At 41.3% G+C, this 24,148-nt stretch overlaps 1 protein-coding gene across 1 annotated transcript in view; it reads left to right on the top strand.

Moving 5' to 3' along the window:
* LOC124607503 (AP-2 complex subunit mu) overlaps window positions 1–23,106 on the top strand; it is a 50,655-nt gene extending 27,549 nt beyond the window's left edge. Inside the window, exons 6-8 of the mRNA XM_047139889.1 lie at window positions 2,096–2,329; window positions 22,302–22,413; window positions 22,495–23,106. Coding sequence (XP_046995845.1) covers window positions 2,096–2,329; window positions 22,302–22,413; window positions 22,495–22,629 — 481 coding nt within the window. The 3' untranslated portion in view covers window positions 22,630–23,106. The remainder of the gene's footprint in view (window positions 1–2,095; window positions 2,330–22,301; window positions 22,414–22,494) is intronic.
* The last annotated feature ends 1,042 nt before the right edge of the window (window positions 23,107–24,148 follow it).

Below are 24,148 nucleotides of genomic sequence, written 5' to 3' on the forward strand. Positions count from 1 at the left end.
TGCCACTTTCTCATACTTAACATGTGTACGGCCTGTGGCTCACAGCAAGGTGCAAGCTCTTCTAGTTTATGCCACTTTGGTATTTTCTATGTAGGTGTCATAATTGTGACTGTTCTAGGTGACGGCGATGTGGTGGTGGTGGTGGTGGTGGTGGTGGTGGTGGTGGTGGACATCAATATGTATATAGATCCACCAGGAAGATGACTTTCAGAAACTGTGTGTTTACTATGGTTTACAGTTTTTATGGGAGTGAAATTTATTATTAACAGTAACAGTGTTGTAGTTGTGACAGTCCTTCTTTCTGCTAGATATTTTGTCTCAAGAGTTTTATCCATTGAGGGTAAGGCGTTTGTCAGCAGTTACATAATGAGTAGTAATGCCAGGATGAAGTTCAGTGTGTAAACAGAGGGACATTTGAGAGGATTAAGAGAGGAGAGTGCAGTGAAATTTTGGAAGAAAGTCTTTATGCAAAATATCATAACCTGTTAATGTACTACAGTCTTGTTTGTCCACTGGGGTAACAAAACTAACAATGCAATTTTGTCAGAGAGGTCTATACTTTCAATATGATGAAGCAGAACCTCTTACAAAAGTGAATTAAAACCATCTGTGAATGTATGGGCATTGGATCTCTAATGGATTGACTTTCATACCAGTAACGCAGTATTTGACATTCGGTCTAAATGCGAAGCTTATTTATCCTTAAGGACCTCTAAAGCTCCTTTCTTTGTTACGAGGTTTCAGCTACTGCCGTCATCAGATATCAAAAGCTTAGAATTAACAGAAGAGGATTTGTCAGTACTAAAACCTATGCCTAATGGAATAGATATAGGTTTTAGTACTGACATAGCATTCTCTTTCAAAATTCCACACTTTCCATACCCAAGGATGGCAGTATCCCAAATCTTGTAATAAATAAGAAACTTTAATGGGCAATCTAGATATTTTCTTTACCAAATGCCATCAAAGGTACCATACATGCAGAAATGTGTAAAAATAACAAACAAGAAGTTATTGTAAGAAGCATTAGCAGTTTCTCAACATAAAGATTGCAGTGAAATTTGTCAAGTTAGTTACATTCCAAAAGACACCAACGTTGTCATACAATTTCTGGCAACATAATACGTCAATTTTTCATCTTGAAGATGGAGGCTACCATCATAAGCTTGAATTTTTATTCTATAATTCGATATAGCAAAAATACTTCGAATATTTTATAGAAGGATGTCATTGGGAAGCACTTATTCCCTTATCAGCACTAAAGTCTTCCTCCTGCTGTAGTGTTTATAAAAAATCCCCACATAAACTCAGTTTTGTGGAAATCACCTATAGAGATAATATGCCAATAGTGTTGTTTCTTTCACTCACTGGGGAAATCTTTAGCATCATTTTTTAACTTTCACAATGCACACACTACTACTGGACGCAGCTTTTCTACAAAGAAGTAATGAAGTTTTCTTATAATAGAGCCAACTCTACCAATACATATCTCCAGGTGGGCTATTCCCCTCCACCCCACACGCACGCGCACGACAGTTTTGCAATATTCTATTGCAATCAATTTCACTGTGTTTTAGTTGAGACTGAGAAGTTCTCTTTACTGTCTGTGATATGGGGATGGTCGTGACCTTGTCATATTTTATTATATCCTGTCGCAGGGGTAGCCAAACAATAAACTGGTACCCCAGATTTTGTACGGAAATCTTGAGAAAATCACATTAATGTTCATACCTATCTCATTGACTTGTGAAGTGCCTCATGAGTATTATTGTATACAAAAATACTCTTGAAATTAAACTGTGGATCAAATTACTATTCTAGCAACTTCGCCTACTGACTTGGAAAAGGTATATTCCATAGTCTGCAAATTATTTGTTTTGGAAAGAGTATTAACAGTGTCTTAATATATTTTAATGAGCTTAATTATAGTACTTCAGTAACGCGACAAAATAAACTTTGTAGTTAAAATAAATAAGTTTCATGAAGCCATGATTATATTGTGCCCTTTTTTTGTGAAACTAATGAATATATTTTTATTTATTTGTGTAAAATTGCTTTAGATATGTTTGTTGACTGGTTTGGTGGTTCTTTTCAGGTACCGTACGACAAAAGATATCTCATTGCCATTCAGAGTTATTCCTCTTGTGAGAGAAGTGGGACGTACAAAGATGGAAGTGAAAGTTGTTCTGAAATCTAACTTCAAACCTTCCCTTCTGGGTCAGAAGATTGAAGTTAAAATCCCAACACCCCTGAATACATCAGGTGTACAGTTAATTTGCCTGAAAGGGAAGGCTAAGTACAAAGCATCAGAAAATGCAATTGTGTGGAAGTAAGTGTTAGAATTTTGGTTCATAAGAATGCTAAAATACAAAACATAAATACTGTAACTACTGATCCAAAGGTTCTGGCTCTGGTTTGGAGTCAATCAATCAACTGCTTCAATCTATATTAGTAATAAATGTGTAAAAATGTTGTCCATCAGTCTGAACATGCTAATCTCCAAAACTGCTAGACAGATTTCCATAAGGTTTTCAATTGTAACTTCAGCGTAGGCAGAATTACTATATAGGCTATAATTCATCAAAATCGGATCAGGGAAAAAAATATTCATGCCTATTATAAAAATGTATGTACATATGTATGTTCCACTTCTCCTCCAAAACCAGTGGACTGATTTCAACCAAACTTGGCCCACATCACTTACACTGTGGGAAGAATGACTGTGAAACTAAGAACCCCACCTATCAGTGGGTTGGTTGGGGGAAGAGGGGGTGTGTGAAAATAGTGTAGGACACCATGCACGAATACTCAGATGTTACTAAAGAGTGAGAGCACTTAGTAACTTGCAATAAACTTAGCAACAACTTCAAACCTTTATGAAACTTTGTCACTGACATCCCCCACATAATGATGAAAAGAAAAAGGTTTATCATTTGCTACATTTTTGCTGTTCATGCAGTAAAACGGTTACATTAGGCATCACATTACACTGATCACTTCTTTGCTACTCTAGTCACAATGCATTTGTCTGATAGTATCCATACATGCTGCTGAATGTACCTACACAATTATATCATTGTATGATAGATATTTCAGGAGATGTAAGGGAAGTAAGGGAAGGAGGAGATCGACAGAAAGGGAAGGAGGGAGGGAGAGAGAGAGAGAGAGAGAGAGAGAGAGAGAGAGAGAGAGGGGGGGGGGGGGGGAAGTAAGTATCAGGTAAAGGGGGCAGAAGAAGGTGGACAGAGAGGGGTAAGGAGGAAGTGGGGGAACTGGAAATAAATACATTCCAGGGAAACTTTAGGTACTTAACTAGCTTTTAATAAAAATAATTAGCTATAACAGCCAAGGGTTCCTGTATAAGGAGTCACAGTTGAAGCTCCAGATAGGAATATCAACAATGTAGGAAAAGATAGATTGCTACTTCCTGTAAAGAAGACATTTTAAGTTGCAGACAGGCACAAATAAGACACTTAATTGAAGTTTTTGTCTTCAGCTTTCATCAGCAAAAGGGAAAAACACACACACACACACACACACACACACACACACACACACACACAATATTCATAAATAAAGTTATAAACAGCCGACCAGTTGCAAAGGATAAAGAATTCTTTACCTAGGTTTCAACAAATTTAAATTTGTCTTCTTCAGAGGGTGGCAATTTTACATTAGTATGGACTGATGTATCATCGCCGTTTTTACAAATGTCTGCATAGATCCATTTGTCAAAATTAAAATATAGCCCTAAAAATAGGGTTTGTCATGTTGTGAGCTCTGCAACATCCATGTACTAATTTATATTTACATGACAAACCCTATTTTTAAGGCTATATTTTAATTTTGACAAATGGATCTATGCAGACATTTGTAAAAACGGCAATGATACATCAGTCCATACTAATGTAAAATTGCCGCCTTCTGAAGAAGACAAATTTAAATTTGTTGAAACCTAGGTAAAGAATTCTTTATCCTTTGCAACTGGTCGGCTGTTTACAACTTTATTACGTGGAACCGATGCTGTCGTGCAGCTATGTTTAAAATACTAATATTCATAAACACAAGCAAGCACACCGGAGGTGCTGGTTGCTTGTGTGTACAGTGTGTCTCTCTCTTTTGCTGCTGAAGGCTGTAGCCAACAACTGTGTTTTATTTGTGCCTGTCTGTAATTGAACAGATCTTCTTTATGGTAAGTAGCAATCTTTTTTTCCCTACATTGTTCTTTAAGGAATCAGGTCCTGCCAGTGTCCTTATGAAAAGGATTGAAGGAGCAGATTAAATATATCCTCTGACCCATTAGGTGGGAAACTGCGTTTAAAGATGGTAGTTGATAATGATAAATACCATCAGAATGCAGAAAACAATGGAAATCACTGTGCGAAAGACACGTAAAGTGTACTAGACAAAAAGAAAATAGAAGTGCTTGAAATTAGGAGGTACTTACAAAATAGCATGCAAAGGATTTTATGGCATAAGTTGACTAAAAGAAGGGATCAATTGATAGGACACATTGTCAGGCATCAAAAATAATCATTTAAATAATGGAAGTAAGTGTAAGGGTTGCAAGTTGTAAGAGGAGACAAAGGCTTAACTACAGTAAGCGGGATAGGGGAGTGCAGAGAGCTGTACCGAACTAGTCGTGAGACTGAAGTCCACAAAACCATTGATGATACATAAATTACCAAGTAATTTCTCACAAGTCCCCAATTTGTGATTCTGGATGGGCACTGCCAGTTGGGAGATGACCATGGCAAAAGCTTTTAAAACCAATGAAAGTGTAACAAGTTTTCGGACTTGGAATGTCAGGAGTTTGAATGCACTAGATAAGTTAGAAAATCGAAAATATGGAATGTAAATGCTGAAATTATATGTAGTAAGAGGCCAGTGAAGTGAAATGGAAGGAAGGTAAAAATATCACGTGGATCAGAAAAGGTATAACGGCAGTAGTTTATGAATAGGACCATAGGGCAAAGAGAGGATGGTTCAGCAATAGGTTTCTCACCAGAATGAAAATAAAACAAGGGCCAACAGCTACTGTTCAGACAAAAGTGCCTGCATTGCAGACAGTAGAAAAAAATAGTTAATATGTGAGGAACCTGAAGATATTCTTCAGATCTGCAATAAATTTCAATAAGTAATAGCAAATAGGTGGTTAAAAATTACAGGAGGAGATATACCATACTGGGAAAAGACCAGGAGACATAGCAAAATACCAACTAGATTACATCATGGTGAGAGATACTTCAGAATCAGATATTTAGCTATAAAGTATACTGAGGAGTAGATGTACATTCAGAATATTATTTAGTAGTTGTGAAGATTTGTGTGAAGTTGGACAATACTTGGGAAGAATGAGCTAACAAGGAAGTGGGATACTAAATTATTGTTATTTGAGGATGTGCATTCAGTGTTTGCTGAGGCTGTACATAAAGCAATTACTAATGGCATAGGGGAAAACTAAATTGAGGAGAAATGGATAGATCTGTAATGGGTACTCAATAAAGTTGGACAGATACATAAACGTATGAGAAAAGTAACAGCAGATAAATTGCAAGGAACACAACAAATATTTCAGTTGATTGATAAGAGGAAAATATGAAAATATTAAGAAATGGAGTAATACAAATCACTTGGGAATGAAACTGATTGGAAATGCAAGGAAGCAAAGTAAAATGGCTGTAGGAAGAAGGTGTAAGTAATGAAATTATCATCAGAAAGACATTCACCATATAAAAAAGTTAAAAGAACATTTGATGACAGTAGAAGCAAAGGCATCAATGCCAAGAGTGCTAAAGGAATTATTCTTTTTAAACAGAGTAGTGTGGATAGGCGGAAAGATTAATCGGGAGCCACTATGAGGGGTAAAAATTGGCTGGTAACTTGAAGAAAGAAATGGGTGTCAATTTGGGAGTTATGAGGATCCACGTATTAAAATAGGCAAAAGGGATAAATGATATTTCCTCCCTGAAGCCCTTATAAGAAATGGCACTCATAACATTGTTAAAGTTATTGTGTAGAATCTGAGACGAGACATGGCACTGGCATTAGGGTAGAATATCATCTACACACTCCTGAAAAATAGCTGCAGCTGATAATTCTGGAAGATGGTCAGAGCAGAAAAATGTGAGACTTATTGTACAGTCAGTTTGATAGCTCATGCAGCAAACTTTCAGACAAGAGTTCTGCATGGAAGAATAAAACAGAAAAATTTTGATTTATTACCTGTTAAGCTGTTTGACTGGGAAAGGTAAAGGACAGAAAAAAGGTGATTCTGACATTATGATTGATGATGGAAGCAAGATTAAAGAAAAATAAAAACTTGAAAAAATAATAGCACCCATTACTTGACACTAAGCTCATAACCACTTGAAAATGTCTTTCGTGGCTGAAACCTGTCATCATATTAAAATGAAAAGTGCAGCAGGTACTGTTTCTTGTATTCAATAATTGACAATTGTGGATCCTGAATTATCATCTTAAACATGCTGGACAAATATTAAAATAAACACTGTCATTGTATTTGCCATCATCTGTGAATGAGAGGAATAGTCAGCAGACTTGTTGGGTGGAATGAACAAACTGCTGAGTACTGATAGAAAGAAGGAAAAAAAAGAAAGAAAAAAGAAAACACAGGGTGATTCATGAAGATATGCAGTTATTTTAATATGTTATTCTACAAGTAAAACTAAAGAAAAAAGTTCATATAAACATAGGTCTGCAAATGTTTAGTTACGGAGTTACGGCTAGTAAAAGATTTTGCCTTAAATTTAACAACATCGCTAATATGAAGCCAATGCAAAACTGTAAGAGGTTAAAGTAAAGCACAGTTTCCATTTATTTTGTTGTTGTTGTTGTTGTTGATTTGGGGAACCTAATAAAACATGTCCCAAACGTGTATCTCCAGTAGTTTTCCAGAACATCCAGAGAAGCAAAGAAGTAATTTTGTAAAATTTTAATTTATTTACAACTTTGCCCAATTTGTTTTTTAAATTTGACAATTGCACAAAATTTGCAACAGAAGTTGTAGAGAATTTAATTATGGAAAATGGTGGTAATAATTTTAACTAAAACTGTATGAATGTGCAGATCTTCTGCTCTTATTAATACCATAGTAAATGTGAATTAATGTAAAACTGGAAAAAAAACAAAGCTCAGTGTTAAGGATGTTGTACAATGTACATACAATTTCACAATACATTCACAATAAATGTTCAAAGATGTCTTGACCAAGTACATTGCATTTAGATGCACATGTATGTTCAGATATTGTTGCTTGTTTCAGTTTCATAGGGATGATCTTAATTTCATCTATTGCATTCATAATGCGAGCGGGTAATGCCTCGGGTGTATTAACTTTATCCTTTTAAACTATGTCTTTCACCTATCCCCATACACAAAAATCCATTGGCGTTAAATTAGGTGATCTGGGTGGCCACAGAAGTGTGCACCATGACCAATCCATTTCTGGGAACACGTCCATTTAAATGCGTAGTAATGGCATCAGTGAAATGTGGATGCACGCCGTTATGTTGAAAATACATTTGCAATTGCATAGCAAGTGGAACATCTTGGAGCAAGTGGGGCGTTTCTTCTTGAGGGAATTGTAAGTATGTCTCACCAGTTAGATGTCCTGGGAAAATGAATGGTTGAATAAAGTGTGTGTTGAGGATACCACGCCACACATTTATGCTAAATTGCTGCTGGAAATTGCATTGCACTGTTGCATGTGGGCTTGCTTCAGATCATAAGTGCTTGTTACGTAAATTATTTATACCATCTCGACTAAACTGTCTCACATCAGTAAATAAAATGTATCTCTGTAACTGCCGATTAGTATTTAACCAAATACACAACTTCGAGCAAAGGGCAGGATCTCCCAGGTGTAAATGATGCACTATGTTTATGATAATGATACGGATTACTTTACTTGAGTGTACACCATACCTTAGATTGTGAAATGCCTAATCGTTGAGAGATATGTTGTGTACTGGTACCCAGGCTTCATTGAACAGTAACCATAATATCCTCATCATCATCATCATCATCATCCTTACGTATCGATCACTCGTACAGATTATGAACACTAGGTAGAGAACCTGTCTCCTGTAAAATTCAAAATACTCCACTAATGTTTTATGCATTCAGAATCCTCTAAGTTGGATAACATACCCGATATTCGTTAATTGCAGCCATAGCATTACCATCACAGTTGCCATAAATAAATGCCATATTGGCGTATTTCTCTGGTGTAAATCTGAAAGGCATCCCTATTTCGTATATAATCTATCATGTACAGATATTGTTGCTTGTTTCAGTTTCATAGGGATGATCTTAATTTCGTCTATTGCATTCATAATCACAGTTACTATGTGGTTTCACTTAAATACGCTGTTGTTATGTTCTTTCACTGAACAATAAAGAAAACTTAACTTGTTTCAAGGTTAGAAAACTACTGAAACAACTCACGAACGGTTGCCAACAATGACATAAATATTTCTACATTCTTAAGTAAAAGTAAACAAATTTACTTCTATAATAATCTTTGCTTCTCTGCATGTTCTGGAAAACTACTGCAGATAAAAGAGTGGGACATGTTTTATTAGATTCATCAGACCAATAACAACAAAATAAATGGAAATCTTGCTTTACTTCAACCTCGTACAGTTTTGTGGTGGCTTCATATCAGAGAAGTTACTAAATTTCAGGCAAAATCTTTTATTTGCCGTAACTCCATAACTAAACATTTATGGACCTATGTTTATATGAACTTTTTTGTTCAGTTTTACTTCTAGACTAACACATTAAAATATTAGCATATCTTGATGAAACACACACACACACACACACACACACACACACACACACACACACACACACACACACACAGAGAGACAGGCATATGTAAATGCAAAGAGGTTGGGCAGAGATGTCAGTCAGTGTTGAAGTACAGAGGCGAAGATGTTGTTGAATGACAGGTGAGGTACGAGCGGTGGCAACTTGAAATTAGCAGAGTTTGAGGCCTGGTGGGTAACAGGAAGAGAGGATATATTGAAGGGCAAGTTCCCATCTCCAGAGTTCTGCCCCCCCCCCCCCCCCCCCCGGGGGTCCACAACTCTTTTGTGGATATATGCGTGGCGAGCACGGGGCCCCGAGCTATTGCAGCCTTCCTTCTTTCCAGGGCTGCATTTCCTTCCCCTTCCCCTCCTTTCCTTCCCCTTCCCCTCCTTTCCTTCCCCTTCCCCTCCTTTCCTTCCCCTTCCCCTCCTTTCCTTTCCTTGCTCCTTAGCCCTCGCCCTCTCCTCTCCCTCTCTTGGTGTCCTAGATTATGTTGGCCCCCGCTATCCACCTGGTTATGTTGGTTTTGCAATTTAGCTTTGTTGCATAATCACCTCCTTTTGGCAGTCCCTGGTCCCCCTCTGGGGTTTGACCTCCATTACTAAATTTCTATTCCATAGTGTGAGCCATTTGGGGAAGAGCACCTTACCTAGTGTCTCAGACGTGTGCCCTCCTAGTACATTCCACCTTTTCTTTCACGTCGTTGTCTGATGCTAGGTTTCATAGCCAGCCCATGTAGTGGGGTCGCTATGTACCCTTTTGATTGAGCCCCCTGAACACACAGGGATCACACTTCTGATACCTGAGCTGTGACCTCCTCATGCAAGCCTTGGAGTGGTTGCTAGTCATCCTGGAGCATAAGAACTCCCGGCAATGGCCACCGTGCCAGACGGCCCTTGCTGTGGCTGGGTGGTGCCCGTGAGGAGAGCCCCTGATCGGAGTGGGTGGTATCAGGGCGGACGCTATGCAAATGAAACGCATATGAGTCCAGAACTCTGGCCGTTCTTCTAAAGCCGTCTCTCTGTGTGGAACTGATTTTTCTAGTGCTGCTTCTCCTGTCCCTTCGGCCTTCCCTTCCATGGCTACCCCCTGGGAAGAGGGTCAGGCCAGTCAGTTAGGGGCGAAACCTTTCCCCCACTATCTGGTTTGCACCAGGACTGATGGGGATACTTTCACCAATACCAAACCTTTATTCTTTGTGGAACATATTGAAGACAAGTTCGGCAAAGTGGACTCCCTGAGCAAGATGCGGTCGGGTTAGTTGCTGATCAAAAGTGCTTCAGCTGCCCAGTCTGCGGCCCTTCGTGCCTGTACCCATTTTGGCACAATTTCTGTGTCCATTACCCCGCCACCAGTCTCTCAATATGGTTCAAGGTGTGATTTTTCACAGGGACCTCATCCTTCAAACTTATAAGGAATTTTTGGACAATCTCGGATGGCAGGGTGTTCACTTTGTTCGGCGTGTTCAGAAGGGTCCTAAGGACAATCACATTGATACTGGTGCCTTTATCCTGGCATTTGAGGGGGATACCCTCCCTGAGAAACCAAAGATTAAGGTTTATCGATGTGATGTGAAACCGTACATCCCACCTCCTATGAGGTGTTTTAAGTGCTTGTGTTTTGGACAAGTCTTCCTGCTGTTCACAGGCCCGTCTCTGTGGTGACTGTGGATGTCCACTCCATGAGGGGAGTCCCTGTGTTCCCCCTCCTGTGTGTGTTAATTGTCATGGCAATCATTCTCCATGTTCACCATATTGCCCAGTATATAAGAAGGAAAAGAAGATACAGGAGTAGAAGTCCCTTGATCGTTTAACCTACACAGAGGCTTGTAAGAAGTACACACGTCTTTACCCTGTGTCCATGTTGTCTAGTTATGCTTTAGTTACATCTTCAGCCCTTCCTCCCCCTTCCTTACCCCAATCCCGGACCCTTCTCCTCCCCCCCCCCCCACCCCCCCCCTCCTCTGTGGTTCCCACACCTTCTCCTCTAGGTGCTGCTCCCCCTCCCCAGCCGGAGAAGTGTCCCACTCCTTTGGCATCTGCCAGTCAAGGGCGCCCCTCCTGGGATGCCACTTCCCGGCACCTTCCAGGCCAAAAGTCTGCTGCCACGCGACGACCGCGAGAACTGCAGTCTGTCGGCCCCCGGGTCACCCGATCTCTTTCTGTTTCCGATCTTGCTGCAGCTGGCTCCTTTATGCCACACAGCCCTCCTCGATCTCAACCAGAAAAGAAGAAGAAACATAAGTCCCAGGACAAAGAACCTCTGGTGTCACCAGAGGTCCCATCCCCGGATTCACCACCAGATTCTGACCTGTCATTCATGGATGTCGCCCCCTCCTTGTCGGTGACGGGTGGTGACCCGGTGGTATGACTGGCTTTAGCCTGTTCAACCCCCATTTGCATCATTGTTCTGTGGTTATCCAATGGAATTGTAATGGATACTACCGTCACCTTCCGGAATTGAAATCCCTTATTTCGTCTTACTCTGCAGCTTGTGTGGTTCTACAGGAATCTCATTTTACTGATGATAACTCACCGACCCTCTGTGGGTTCTGTGTTTTCTGTCAAAATCGGGTGAGACCCCTGTGGGCTTCGGTGGCGTTTGTACATTGATCCGTACAGACATCGCTAGCACGTGGATTCCTCTTTCAAACTACGTTGGAAGCCGTTGCTGTTAGGGTACACCAGGACCCTGAGGTCATGGTTTGCAATCTTTATCTCCCTCCTGACAAGACTCTTACACCTGCTGCCTTAACTGCTCTTCTTCAGCAACTTCCTCCTCCCTTCCTCCTTCTCGGGGATTTTAATGCTCATCACCCCTTGTGGGGCAGTGCATTTCCATCTAGAAGACATCTTCTCTTAGATCACTTTATTACAGACCACGACTTGTGCCTTCTTAATGATGGCTGCCCTACTCATTTCAGTGCCGGTCATGGTACCTTTTCTGCCATTGATCTTTCTCTTTCTTCTCCCTCTCTCCTCCCTTCATTACACTGGTCGCCACACGACGACCTTTGTGATAGTGACCATTTCCCGTTGATTCTCTCTCTCCTTTCCCACTCCCCGATGGACAGGTTACTTCGTTGGTCTTTCCAACATTCCGATTGGCCTCTATACACTGCACAGGTCGTGTTTCCTCCCTCTTTGTCACGTTGTATTGATGACGTCCTACGTGATGTGTCTGACGCGATTGTCCGTGCTGCTAGCCTTGCTGTGCCACGCTCATCTGGACCATTTCGTCACCGGCAAGTCCCGTGGTGGAGTACAGCCATTGCCATTGCCATCCGTGATTGCTGTTGAGCTTTGCAACACCTTAAGAGGCACCCATCCGTTACCAGCCTTATTACCTTTAAGCACCTTCGTGCTAAAGCCCCAATCAAACAGAGCAAACAGATATGTTTGGAATGATTTGTTTCTTCCCTCGGTTCTGCTGTCCCTATGTCACGGGTATGCGCTACACTTCGCTCTCTCCAAGGCCCTCCCAGGCCTTCACCTCCCAGATGGCCTTTGTACGGACCCGTTGATTCTCTCAGAACATCTTGTGACCCATTTTGCAATGGCATCAGCATCAGCCTCCTATCCGGCTACTTTCCTTCACCGGAAACAGCAGGCCGAAGCTTCCACCTTATGTTTTACCTCTTGTCAGTCAGAATCCTACAACAAACCTATTACTGAATGGGAATTTCTTTCCGCACTTTTCTTCTTCTCATGATACGGCCCCTGGCCCAGACTCCATTCATAACCAAATGCTTCAACATCTCAGTGCTCCACAATGGCAACATCATCTTCGGGTGTTTAACCATATCTGGCTCCAGGGTGACTTCCCTTATCAGTGGAGGGATAGCATTGTGGTTCCTGTCCTTAAGCCTGGTAAGAACCCCCTATTTGTTGACAGCTATTGGCCAATTAGTCTGACAAATGTTGTTTGCAAGTTACTTGAACAGATGGTAGCCCGTCGGCTCAATTGGGTCCTCGAATGTCAGGATCTATTGTACCCTTACCAGTGTGGCTTCCGAGAGGGACGGTCTCTGATCGATAATTTACTTCGCTTGGAATCCGCAGTTCGGCAGGCTTTTTCCCAGTGCCGCCATTTGGTTGCAATATTTTTTGACCAACGCAAGGCCTGTGACACGGCCTGGCGCCATCACATCTTACTTACCCTTCATCAGTGGGGTGTTTGGGGCCCACTCTCGAATTTTATCCGCCAGTTCCTGCTCCATCGGTCATTCAGGGTTCAGGTTGGTACTGTTTTTAGTTCTCCACGGACCCAGGAGATGGGCATGTCACAGGGTTCTGTCTTGAGTGTCCTTTTCCTCATTGCTATCGATGGACTTGCGGCCTCTGTCGGTCCTTTGGTCGCCCCTGACCTGTATGTGGATGATTTCTGCATTTGGGTTAGTTCCTCTTCGATTGCCTCTGCAGAGCGGCAGCTACAGGGAGCTATACAACAAGCCTCTGCATGGACCCTCTCACACGGGTTTAAATTCTCTCCTTTAAAATCACGGGTGGTCCTCTTCTGTTGCCTTACTATGATCCACCCTGTTCCAGAGCTCTATCTTGATGCACAACGATTGCCTGTGGTCCCACAGTTTCGTTTCCTGGGTCTTCTTTTTGACAACAAGCTCACTTGGTTGCCCCATATCAGACTTCCGAAGGTAGTATGTTTCCATAAACTCAATGTCCTTCGCTTCCTTGACCACTCCTCTTGGGGTGCTGACCGCTCCCTCCTTCTCAGTCTTTATCGTGCTCTTGTTTTGTCTTGCTTGGACTATGGTTGTAAAGTTTATGGTTCAGCTGCTCCTTCCACACGTACTGGATCCAGTCCACCATCGTGGTATCCGTTTGGCCACTGGTGCCTTCCCTACTAGCCCTGTTGATAGTCTCCTGGTTGAAGCTGGGATCTCCCCCCCCCCCCCCCCCCCCCCTTTCTGTTCGGTGGTCCCAGCTTCTGGTGTCTTATGCACTCGCTGTCTGTTCCTCTCCCATTCATCCTTCCTATTCTATCCTGTTCCAAGACCATGGATGTCGCCCACCTGATTCCCGCCCTCGGGCGAGTTTACCAGTTGGGCTCTGCCTTGCGTCTCTTTGCTGTGATTTTCAGCTTCCTTCTTCGTCCTGTCTTCCTCGCTCCCTCCCCTCCAACCCCCCGTGGTTAGTTCCTCGGCCTTGAATTCGGATGGATCTCCGCCGAGGTCCAAAAGATTTCCCCCCCGCCCCGATGGTGAATTTTATGGGAGTTCCGGGATGCTGTTGTTTTCTGCACTGATGGCTCTAAATCTGCTGATCATGTGGGGTATGCTTTCACGTCCTCTGTTGGAACGGAAAATCATCTGCTGCCACCTACATGTGGGGTGTTTACTGCGGAATTGATGGCAATTTCCCAGGCCCTTACCTGTATTAGACAGTCCCAACACAATCGCATTTTGTTGTGTACGGACTCAATGAGTGGCCTTCTGGCTATTGACTGGTGTTTTTCACGCCATCCCTTGGTCTCTGCCATCCATGACCATCTCGCTGATATTCACTGTGCTGCTTGTTCTGCTTGTTCTGTTGACTTCCTTTGGGTCGCTGGCCATGTGGGTATGCCGGGTAATGAGCTCGCTGATCGTTTGGCTGGGGGAGCGGTCACTTACCACCCATTTTCTGTAACCCCTCCTGCAGCGGATTTACGGCTTCACATCAAATCCCATTTCGCACAATCATGGGCCAACTCTTGGGAGGCTACTTCCAGTCTAATAAACTTCGTGTGATTAAGGTGACACCAGGCCCGTGGCATTCTTCCTTTCACCTCTCCTGAAAGGACTCGACCACACTTCGTCTTCTCCGCATTGGCCATACCAGGCTGACCCATGGTTTTCTTTTACGTGATGAGCCATCCCCACTTTGTGGTTGTGGAGCCTTCCAGTCAGCAGCCAACATTTTGGTTGAATGTCCCCTTCTTTTGGCTCTGCGTGCTAAGTACAGACTCCCCCGCAGTTTACCTTTGATGTTGGTTGACGATTCCCAGATGGTCACCCTGGTTCTCGGTTTCCTCCGGAAAAATGGTTTTTATTCTCACTTTTAAGGTTTTTAATCTCTCTCTGGTGTTGGGGCAGGGCGGTGAGTGTTGGGGTATCTCCCACTGTAAGCCGTGTTGGGAGATTCCTGACTCCCCTCCCTGACAGAGATCCTCTTTTCTTCCCCTTTTACTCTTTTTTATCTTTTTTTTAAGGATTGGTTAGTCTTCTTTTCCCATACGTAGTTCTACATTCTAGCGGTTGCATCTTTTAAATCGCAGGTGGTCTTTTTCCTCTGCTGCTTCAGCATAGCGTTGGGTTCGCTCTCTTGCTGACTTACCTCATTTTGTTTTTACCATTGACAACATTACTGCCCTTTTACATTTTTTTAGCCTTTTCCCTTTTATTGTTTTGACTTCTCTGAGATGTCACACTACCAAAATGGACCACATTTGAAACAAGGGACTGATGACCTTGCTGTTTGGTCCGTTAAACCCAAACCAGCCAACCATCTGGAGTTCTGATATGTTGGTGTCAGTGGGAAGTATCCAGATAACCCTGACGGTGTAACACTGTGCCAAGATGTGCTGGCTGTGCACCAAGGCATGTTTAGCCACAGGGTGATCCTCATTACCAACAAACACTGTCTGCCTGTGTCCGTTCATGCGAATGGACAGTTTGATGCTGGTCATTCCCACATAGAAGGCTTCACAGTGTCGGCATGTCAGTTGGTAAATCAAGTGGGTGATTTCACACGTGGCTCTGCCTTTGATCATGTAAACCTTCCGGGTTACAGGACTGGAGTAGGTGGTGGTGGTGGTGGTGGTGGTGGTGGTGGTGGTAGGGTGCATGGGACAGGTCTTACACCGGGGGCGGTTACAAGGGTAGGAGCCAGAGGGTAGGGAAGGTGGTTTGGGGATTTCATAGGGATGAACCAAGAGGTTACGAAGGCTAGGTGGACGGCGGAAAGACACTCTTGGTGGAGTGGGGAAGATTTCATGAAGGATGGATCTCATTTCAGGGCAGGATTTGAGGAAGTTGTATCCCTGCTGGAGAGCAAAATTCAGTGTCGGATCCAGTCCCGGAAAGCATCCTGTCACAAGTGGGGCATTTTTGGGGTTTTTCTGTGGGAGGTTGTGAGTTTGAGGGGATGAGGAAGTGGCTCTAGCTATTTGCTTCTGTACCAGGTCAGGAGGGTAGTTGCGGGATGTGAAAGCTGTTTTCAGGCTTTTGGTGTAATGGTTCAGGGATTCAGGACTGGAGCAGATTCGTTTGCCACAAAGACCTTAGCTGTAGGGAAGGGACCGTTTGACATGGAATGGGTGGCAGCTGTCATAATGGAGGTACTGTTGCTTGTTAGTGCGTTTGAAGTGGACGGATGTGTGAAGCTGGCCATTGGACAGATGGAGGTCAACGTCGAGGAAAGTGGCATGGGATTTGGAGTAGGACCAGGTAAATCTGATGGAACCAAAGGAGTTGAGGTTGGAGAGGAAATTCTGGAGTTCTTCTTCACTGTGAGTCCAGATCATGAAGACGTCATCAATAAATCTGTACCAAACTTTGGGTTGGCTGGCTTGGGTAACCAAGAAGGCTTCCTCTAAGCGACCCATAAATAGGTTGTTGTACGAGGAGGCCATCCTGGTACCCATGGCTGTTCCCTTTAATTGTTGGTATGTCTGGCCTTCAAAAGTGAAGAAGTTGTGGGTTAGGATGAAGCTGGCTAAGGTAATGAGGAAAGAGGTTTTAGGTAGGGTAGCAGGTGATCGGCGTGAAAGGAAGTGCTCCATCGCAGCGAGGCCCTGGACGTCCGGGGTATTTGTGTATAAGGAAGTGGCATCAATGGTTACAAGGATGGTTTCCGGGGTAACAGATTGGGTAATGATTCCAGGTGTTCGAGAAAGTGGTTGGTGTCTTTGATGAAGGATGGGAGACTGCATGTATTCGGTTGAAGGTGTTGATCTGTGTAGGCAGAGATACGTTCTGTGGGGGCTTGGTAACCAGCTACATTGGGGTGGCCGGGATTTTTGGGTTTGTGAAATTTAGGAAGTAGGTAGAAGGTAGGGGTGCGGGGTGTCGGTGGGGTTAGAAGGTTGATGGAGTCAGGTGAAAGGTTTTGTAGGGGGCCTAAGGATTCCTTGAAGCTCCGCCTGGACATCAGGAATGGGATTACCTTGGCAAACTTTGTATGTAATGTTGTCTGAAAGCGGATGCAGTCCCTCAGCCACATACTCCCGACGATCAAGTACCACGGCTTTTCGCGGATGATGCTGTAGTATACAGAGAAGTTGCAGCATTAGAAAATTGTAGCGAAATGCAGGAAGATCTGCAGCGGATAGGCACTTGGTGCAGGGAGTGGCAACTGACCCTTAACATAGACAAATGTAACGTATTGCGAATACATAGAAAGAAGGATCCTTTATTGTATGATTATATGATAGCGGAACAAACACTGGTAGCAGTTACTTCTGTAAAATATCTGGGAGTATGCCTGCGGAACGATTTGAAGTGGAATGATCATATAAAATTAATTTTTGGTAAGGCGGGTGCCAGGTTGAGTTCCATTGGGAGAGTCCTTAGAAGATGTAGTCCATCAACAAAGGAGGTGGCTTACAAAACACTCGTTCGACCTATACTTGAGTATTGCTCATCAGTGTGGGATCCGTGCCAGGTGGGGTTGCCAAAGAAGAGCGGCATATTTCGTCACAGGGTTATTTGGTAAGTGTGATAGCGTTATGGAGATGTTTAGCAAACTCAAGTGGCAGACTCTGCAAGAGAGGCGCTCTGCATCGCGGTGTAGCTTGCTCGCCAGGTTTCGAGAGGGTGCGTTTCTGGATGAGGTATTGAATATATTGCTTCCCCCTACTTATACCTCCCGAGGAGATCACGAATGTAAAATTAGAGAGATTCGAGAGCGCATGGAGGCTTTCAGACAGTCATTCTTCCCGCAAACCATACGCGACTGAAACAGAAAATGGAGGTAATGACAGTAGCACGTAAAGTGCCCTCTGCCACACACCATTGGGTGGCTTGTGGGATGTAGATGTAGATGTAGAACCCTTGTCAGCCGGAAGAATGACGAGGGATCGGTCAGCCTTCAGATCACGGATAGCCTGGGCTTCAGCTGTAGTGATGTTGGAGTAGGATTAAGGTTTTCCAAGAAAGATTGAGATGCAAGGCTGGAAGTGAGAAATTCCTGGAAGGTTTGGAGAGGGTGATTTTGAGGAAGAGGTGGGTCCTGCTGTGACGGAGGACGGAACTGTTTCAGGCAGGGTTCAATTTGGATAGTGTCTTGGGAGTTGGATCATTAGGAGTAGGATTAGGATTATTTTTCTTCGTGGCAAAGTGATATTTCCAGCAGAGACTACGAGTGTAGGTCAGTAAATCTTTGACGAGGACTGTTTGGTTGAATCTGGGAGTAGGGCTGAAGGTGAGGCCTTTGGATAGGGCAGAGGTTTCGGATTGGGAGAGAGGTTTGGAGGAGAGGTTAACTACTGAATTGGGGTGTTGTGGCTCCAGATTGTGATGACTAGAGTTTTGAGGTTTTGGGGGGAGTGGAGCTGGAAGTGGGATGTTGAGTAGATGGGAGAGACTGGGTCTGTGTGCAATGAGAGGAGGTTGAGGTTTGTTGGAAAGGTTGTGGAGGGTGAGTGAGTTGCCTTTCCAGAGATGGGAAACCAGGAGATTAGATAGTTTGAGGTGGAGGGTGGCATGCTGTTCTATTTTGCGGTTGTCCTGTAGGAGGATGCTCTGAACAGTCGGTGTGGATGTGGGAGAGGAAAGATTGAGGACTTTGATTAGGGATAGGAGTTGACGGGTGTGTTCATTTGCTGAGTTGATGTGTAGGTGAAGGATTAGCACTCTAGTGAGTTTGAATTTTGGTTTTTAGGATCTGCATAAAATGTTATTTAGTCATTTTTATACTAGATACGCGTAAAATAAAGAGTAATTAGGAGAAACCAGCAGTATTTTCATGTCGATGCCTGTCTGTCACGCTGTCCCTTCCCCCGCCATAATCAAGCAGTGAGCTTCTGCTATGGTCCTTCAGTTCACAGTACCTCTTCACTCTGTGCTGTTCATGTGTTGTCGTTACTAGTGCTTTAAAGTAGTGACTGTTTTCTTGTGTTGTGAAGTTTTTTATTGACAATGGACAGTGGCTACCAGAGGACGTATAAACTTGCCAGATTGCTTCTGCTACATTTGTGGTAACTATACCATTAAAAAGCAACAAAGAAACATTTCAGATTTTGTTGAAAAAGTATATTTCGCCTATTTTGGTATAAAGTTAGGCAATAAAGATAAGCCTTGGCCCCCCACACAGTTTGTTCAGTGTGTGTTGAAGAACCAAGGCAATGGTGTCAACGTAAAAAGCAGTCCTTATGTTTTGGAATACCAATGGAGCCCAAAATCATAGTGATGACTGTTATTTTTGTTCTTGCAACGTACGAGGTTTCAATTTGAAAAACAAAAAGGAATTTCTTACCCTAACATTCAGTCAGCCATTCGCCCTGTTCCTCGTGGACCGTACCAATACTCTCTCCTCCAGTCTTTGGATGATATAGATTATCACGAGCCATTGGCTCAGCACAACCAATCCCATTCCATTCTCACAATCTGAACTGAACAATTTAGTTAGAGAGACCTAGGCCTTTCTAAAGAATCTGCAGAGGTTTTAGGATCTAGATTGAAAGATGAACATATGTTGTCTCCGGGAACATCCTTTTCTTGGTATCGATTGTGGGAAAAGGAGTTTGTATCTTTCTTTTCTCAAGAAGGTGACCTGGTGTTTTGCAGTGATGTTCCTGGACTTATGGCACGTTTCAAAATAGAATACACTTGTGATGAGTGGAGACTTTTTATTGATTCTTCAAAAAGAAGCCTTAAAGCATTACTTCTACACAATGGCAATGAGTAGACTTCTATACCAGTTGGACACTCGGTTCACTTAAAAGAATGTTACAAAAACCTTGAACTGGTTTTAAGCAAACACTGCTATTCAGACCACAAATGGACACTAGGTGGTGATTTAAAAGTGATTTCAATGCTGCTTGGTCAACAAAGTGGCTATACAAAGTTCCCTTGCTTTCTCTGTGAATGGGACAGTAGAGACAGAAAGCAATACTACATAAAAAAAGCTTGGCCCATAAGAAAAACCTTACTGGTAGGGGTTAAAAATGTTAAGAGGAAAAGCCTCGTGGATCCCAAAAAGGTGTTACGTCCACCACTTTGCATTAAGTTGGGGCTGATGAAACAATTTAAGGCATTGCCAAAAGAAGGGGAGTGATTCAGATATCTTTGTGGGCAATTTCCTGGTTTATCTGAGGCAAAGCTAAAGGAAGGAATTTTTGTTGGACCAGACAGAAAACTGACATATCCCAGCTTTGTGGACAAAATGGAAACAAAAGAAAAGGCAGCATGGACATCTTTTAAATTAGTTGTTACTGTATTCCTAGGAAACAAGAGATCCAAACTAAAAGACGTTCATGGCAGACTTGCTCGACAACTTTAAAATGCTGGGCTGTAACATGATCATTAAAGTTCATTTTCTCCACATCTTGACTACTTCCCTGCAAACGTTGGTGATTTAAGTGAAGAGCAGAGGGAAAGATTCCGCCAAGACATCAAAGAAATGGAAAAAAGATATCAAGGAAGATTGAATGTCAACATGATAGCGGACTACTGCTGGATGATAAAAAGAGATCATCCTCAATGTGTCCACAGCTGGAAAAGCAGTAAAAGAATCTTCGGCAGAAAGTGAAAGCGTTGTTATAGTGATTTCTGAGCTTAAAGAGAAATGGAAGTATACTGGAAATGTAGTTTAGAACATGATTTATAAATAAAATAAAATTTTATAACATTGGAAAAAATGTGATAAATTGCTTAAATATTGTTGTTATACCCTAAAATACTCCCTTTTTTGTGATAAAATATGACGTGATAGAAAAAAATGGATTGCATTTTTGAAATCGGCACTGAAAAGTACATAAGTCAATTACCAAATTTCAAACAACTTCCAAAAATGTTTTTGCAGACCTGTGTAATTGATCATCTGTAATCGGTGTCGTTCTGATAGTCTGCATTTGTGTGTACATGTGATTGTGTGGGAATGAGTGTATTTCCTATTAGAAGAGCCAGAGAGCTCAAAAGTGACACTTTTCTCTCTCTCTCTCTCTCTCTCTCTCTCTCTCTCTCTCTCTCTCTCTCTCTCTCTCTCTCTCCAAACATCAGTCTGCTATAAGAATGTGATTGACTTTCTCTTATTTTGCAAATTATTGAAGATGTTGTGTGTTAGATACTATGATTAAGATGAAAAGATTAGAACAGGAGAGGAAACAGTGATAGCCTGCATCAAGCTAGTCCTGATTGATGACCATAATTACTCAGGACATTTTTCTTAAATCAGTTCAGAGCCCTCGTTTAACATTATGTCCTCGAAAACTGTGGGTCAGTCAGTTAGAAGGCTGGATTAAGTATAGTGCACATCACCTATCACATGACTATGGTTATTGAAGCAGTTTAGTGTTCAAACCAACACTGTGGGTAAAGAGAGCTTAAGTGATATCTGAGAACTATGAGAAGCAATGCTATGTTTAGAGAGAATTTGAATGATATTACAATACTTCAAATTAGACATGATCAGGACACTAGAAAAGGTACCAAGTAATTGAAGTTGCGATGAGAACCATTTATTATTTATGTACTACAACTAATGTAAGAACTTCACAGTTGTAAAAATGAGAAACTTGATTATAAGGGCCTGGTTATGAAGAGGAGGAAAAAGGAAAAATTTTATGTCAAGAAGAATATAATAGAAAGCAGTTTCGGGTTGTGAATATAAGAAAGTATTGTCTTAACAGTTCATGTTATTGAAAACAAAAACTGTGAACTTATCAGTGATGTTAAGACAGTGTTCTCTAACGATGAAAAAAGTAGAACTTAGTCAATTTATAACAATTGACTAAGTGGTAGTTGTTGTTTTTACAAGAGTTGAGGTAAACTGCATCCATAATAAATGCCTGAATCTCAAGAAACTTCACATTGTGAACTGTTATCACAGTACAGATGAAGATCAGTGGCTTGTCACTTAATATTGGAAAAAGGAAAAAAAAATAGATGATTCATGGTTCTAAAACATTTCTTTAGAATGCACTATTTGATTTAAGACATAAATGTTGGTTACCTGAAGAAGAGAAATTGCTGAAAAGGAAATGGGAGGACTTGAACAACAGTTCGTTATTATGTTCTGTGGCCAACATTGGCAAAATCTTGCTGTGAAGCAGAACATTTATTTGTAAACAAAATTAAATTTCCTCATAGCATGGTTACACATTCCTCTCAGTACAGAATGATACCCTCCATAATGTGAAAGGAATTTACATGCTTGTGTGTCTGGTTACCACTGTGTAGAGTCAAGCTTTTTCTTTTTATCTGTCAAGACTTGCTAAAGTATTTCATGTTTTCTCCTTTTAAGGATCAAGAGAATGGCAGGTATGAAAGAAACACAGTTATCTGCAGAAATAGAACTTCTTGAAACTGACACAAAAAAGAAGTGGACAAGACCACCTATATCCATGAATTTTGAGGTATTGTGTTTATATACAAATCATAATTAACAATAAGTTATTTAAGTTTCCTTGTAGTTACTTATTTGTCTTCATTTTCAGGTCCCATTTGCTCCTTCTGGCTTCAAAGTTCGGTACTTGAAAGTGTTTGAACCAAAGCTGAATTATTCAGACCATGATGTTATAAAATGGGTTAGATACATTGGCCGCAGTGGCCTGTATGAAACACGGTGCTAAAATTCTCATTAAATTTCTCAAATGATTAGTGGAATAAATTTAATATATAATACATTCCATAAGTGATATTCTGAAATATATTATGGATAAACCTACAGAAAAATCAGAATTGTATGTAGTATTGCTATCAGTAAAAAGTGAAAATGTTGATTCTGTTCTAACATTGTATATGATCTGCTACTGTTACGTCAAATATGTTTTAGCACCTAAGCTTTCTTGCTTGATTATGCTTTAGTGAATTCAGAATTCTTGCTGTGGGGGTAAATGCTTAGGAATAGTAGTGAAAGTAAGCTGTATAAATAATATGGATGGACTAAAATGAAATACTCATACTATGTATTGTTGCCATTTTTGTATACCATTATAAATAGATGGAATCTATGTACTGTATGTGTGTGAAGTTTGAGCCTATAGTCCGAATGGTTTCGAACCTTTCACTTTGTTACTGGCTCAAAGATTAAAGTGTTTGTTATGTTACATGTGTTCTTAATTAATGTTAATAGTACATGTTATTGTGAATTCTCCTTAAAGTATTGTGTGTGGTGCAGATATCACAGATCTGAAAATGGCATAAAACATTGTACCATAAATAAAAAAGCAACTACTTTTATAGAAAAGAAGACATGGGAAATAAGTGATAGTTAAATGAAATAAAATGATGGAATGTATGGTGGTACACAAGAACCATACTTAAGATACACAAGGGTAGCATGTACATTATCTAATCACTCTTCACTTACTGCTTAAAATTAACATCAGCTTGTGATAAATTGATGTTGTAGATCACTTCAGTGGTTAGATAATACACAGAAAAGTAGGATGTAATCAAGGAATGTGCGTTGTAACGGAAGACAGTTTGCTGGCCCATATGGAAATGGCCTCTTTTTAAATAATAAACTGATTGTTTTCAACATTAATTAAAATGTGAGAAAGGTGACGTGATGTGATGGTTACAGTACTGGATTGGCATTTGATAGGATGGCTGCCTTAATTCATTAATGATATTTATGTGCATAAGAAGCAGATGCTGCATAATCAGGAAAGCTTTGATATTCTATTGTACTAAATATCTGTTGGTAGCTTGGTTCAGTAATTCAAAAGTTACTTGACTGATACCACAGTTAAAATTCTGAGTTAATTATATAATTTGGTCTCAACCAAATCTCACAGAAAAAAAATCAAATTAGGTACTTAGGCTTCATCCAGTTTATTGTGGCAAGACATGTTGTAAGCAAAAATGATTTTGGGCTGTATAAAATTATGAAATGAAGTAATAGAATTATAATGATTCAAAATTACAGATTGATAGAATTTATTTTCATGAAGTACAGTTAGCTTTCCTGGGATCAATTGTGAGCAGCTTGAAAAAGAGCTTCATTATAGACAACTGCATCACCTCCAAAAGTCTGACAGTATTGTTAAAATTGTCATCAAGGTCATTAATATACAGTGTGGGGTACACTTGAAGTTACTTTACATCTGACAATGGCTCTCCATCCAAGATAACATGCTGCATCCT

Source organism: Schistocerca americana, chromosome 3 (assembly GCF_021461395.2).
Source record: "Schistocerca americana isolate TAMUIC-IGC-003095 chromosome 3, iqSchAmer2.1, whole genome shotgun sequence".
NCBI classification, from domain to species: Eukaryota; Metazoa; Arthropoda; class Insecta; order Orthoptera; family Acrididae; genus Schistocerca; species Schistocerca americana.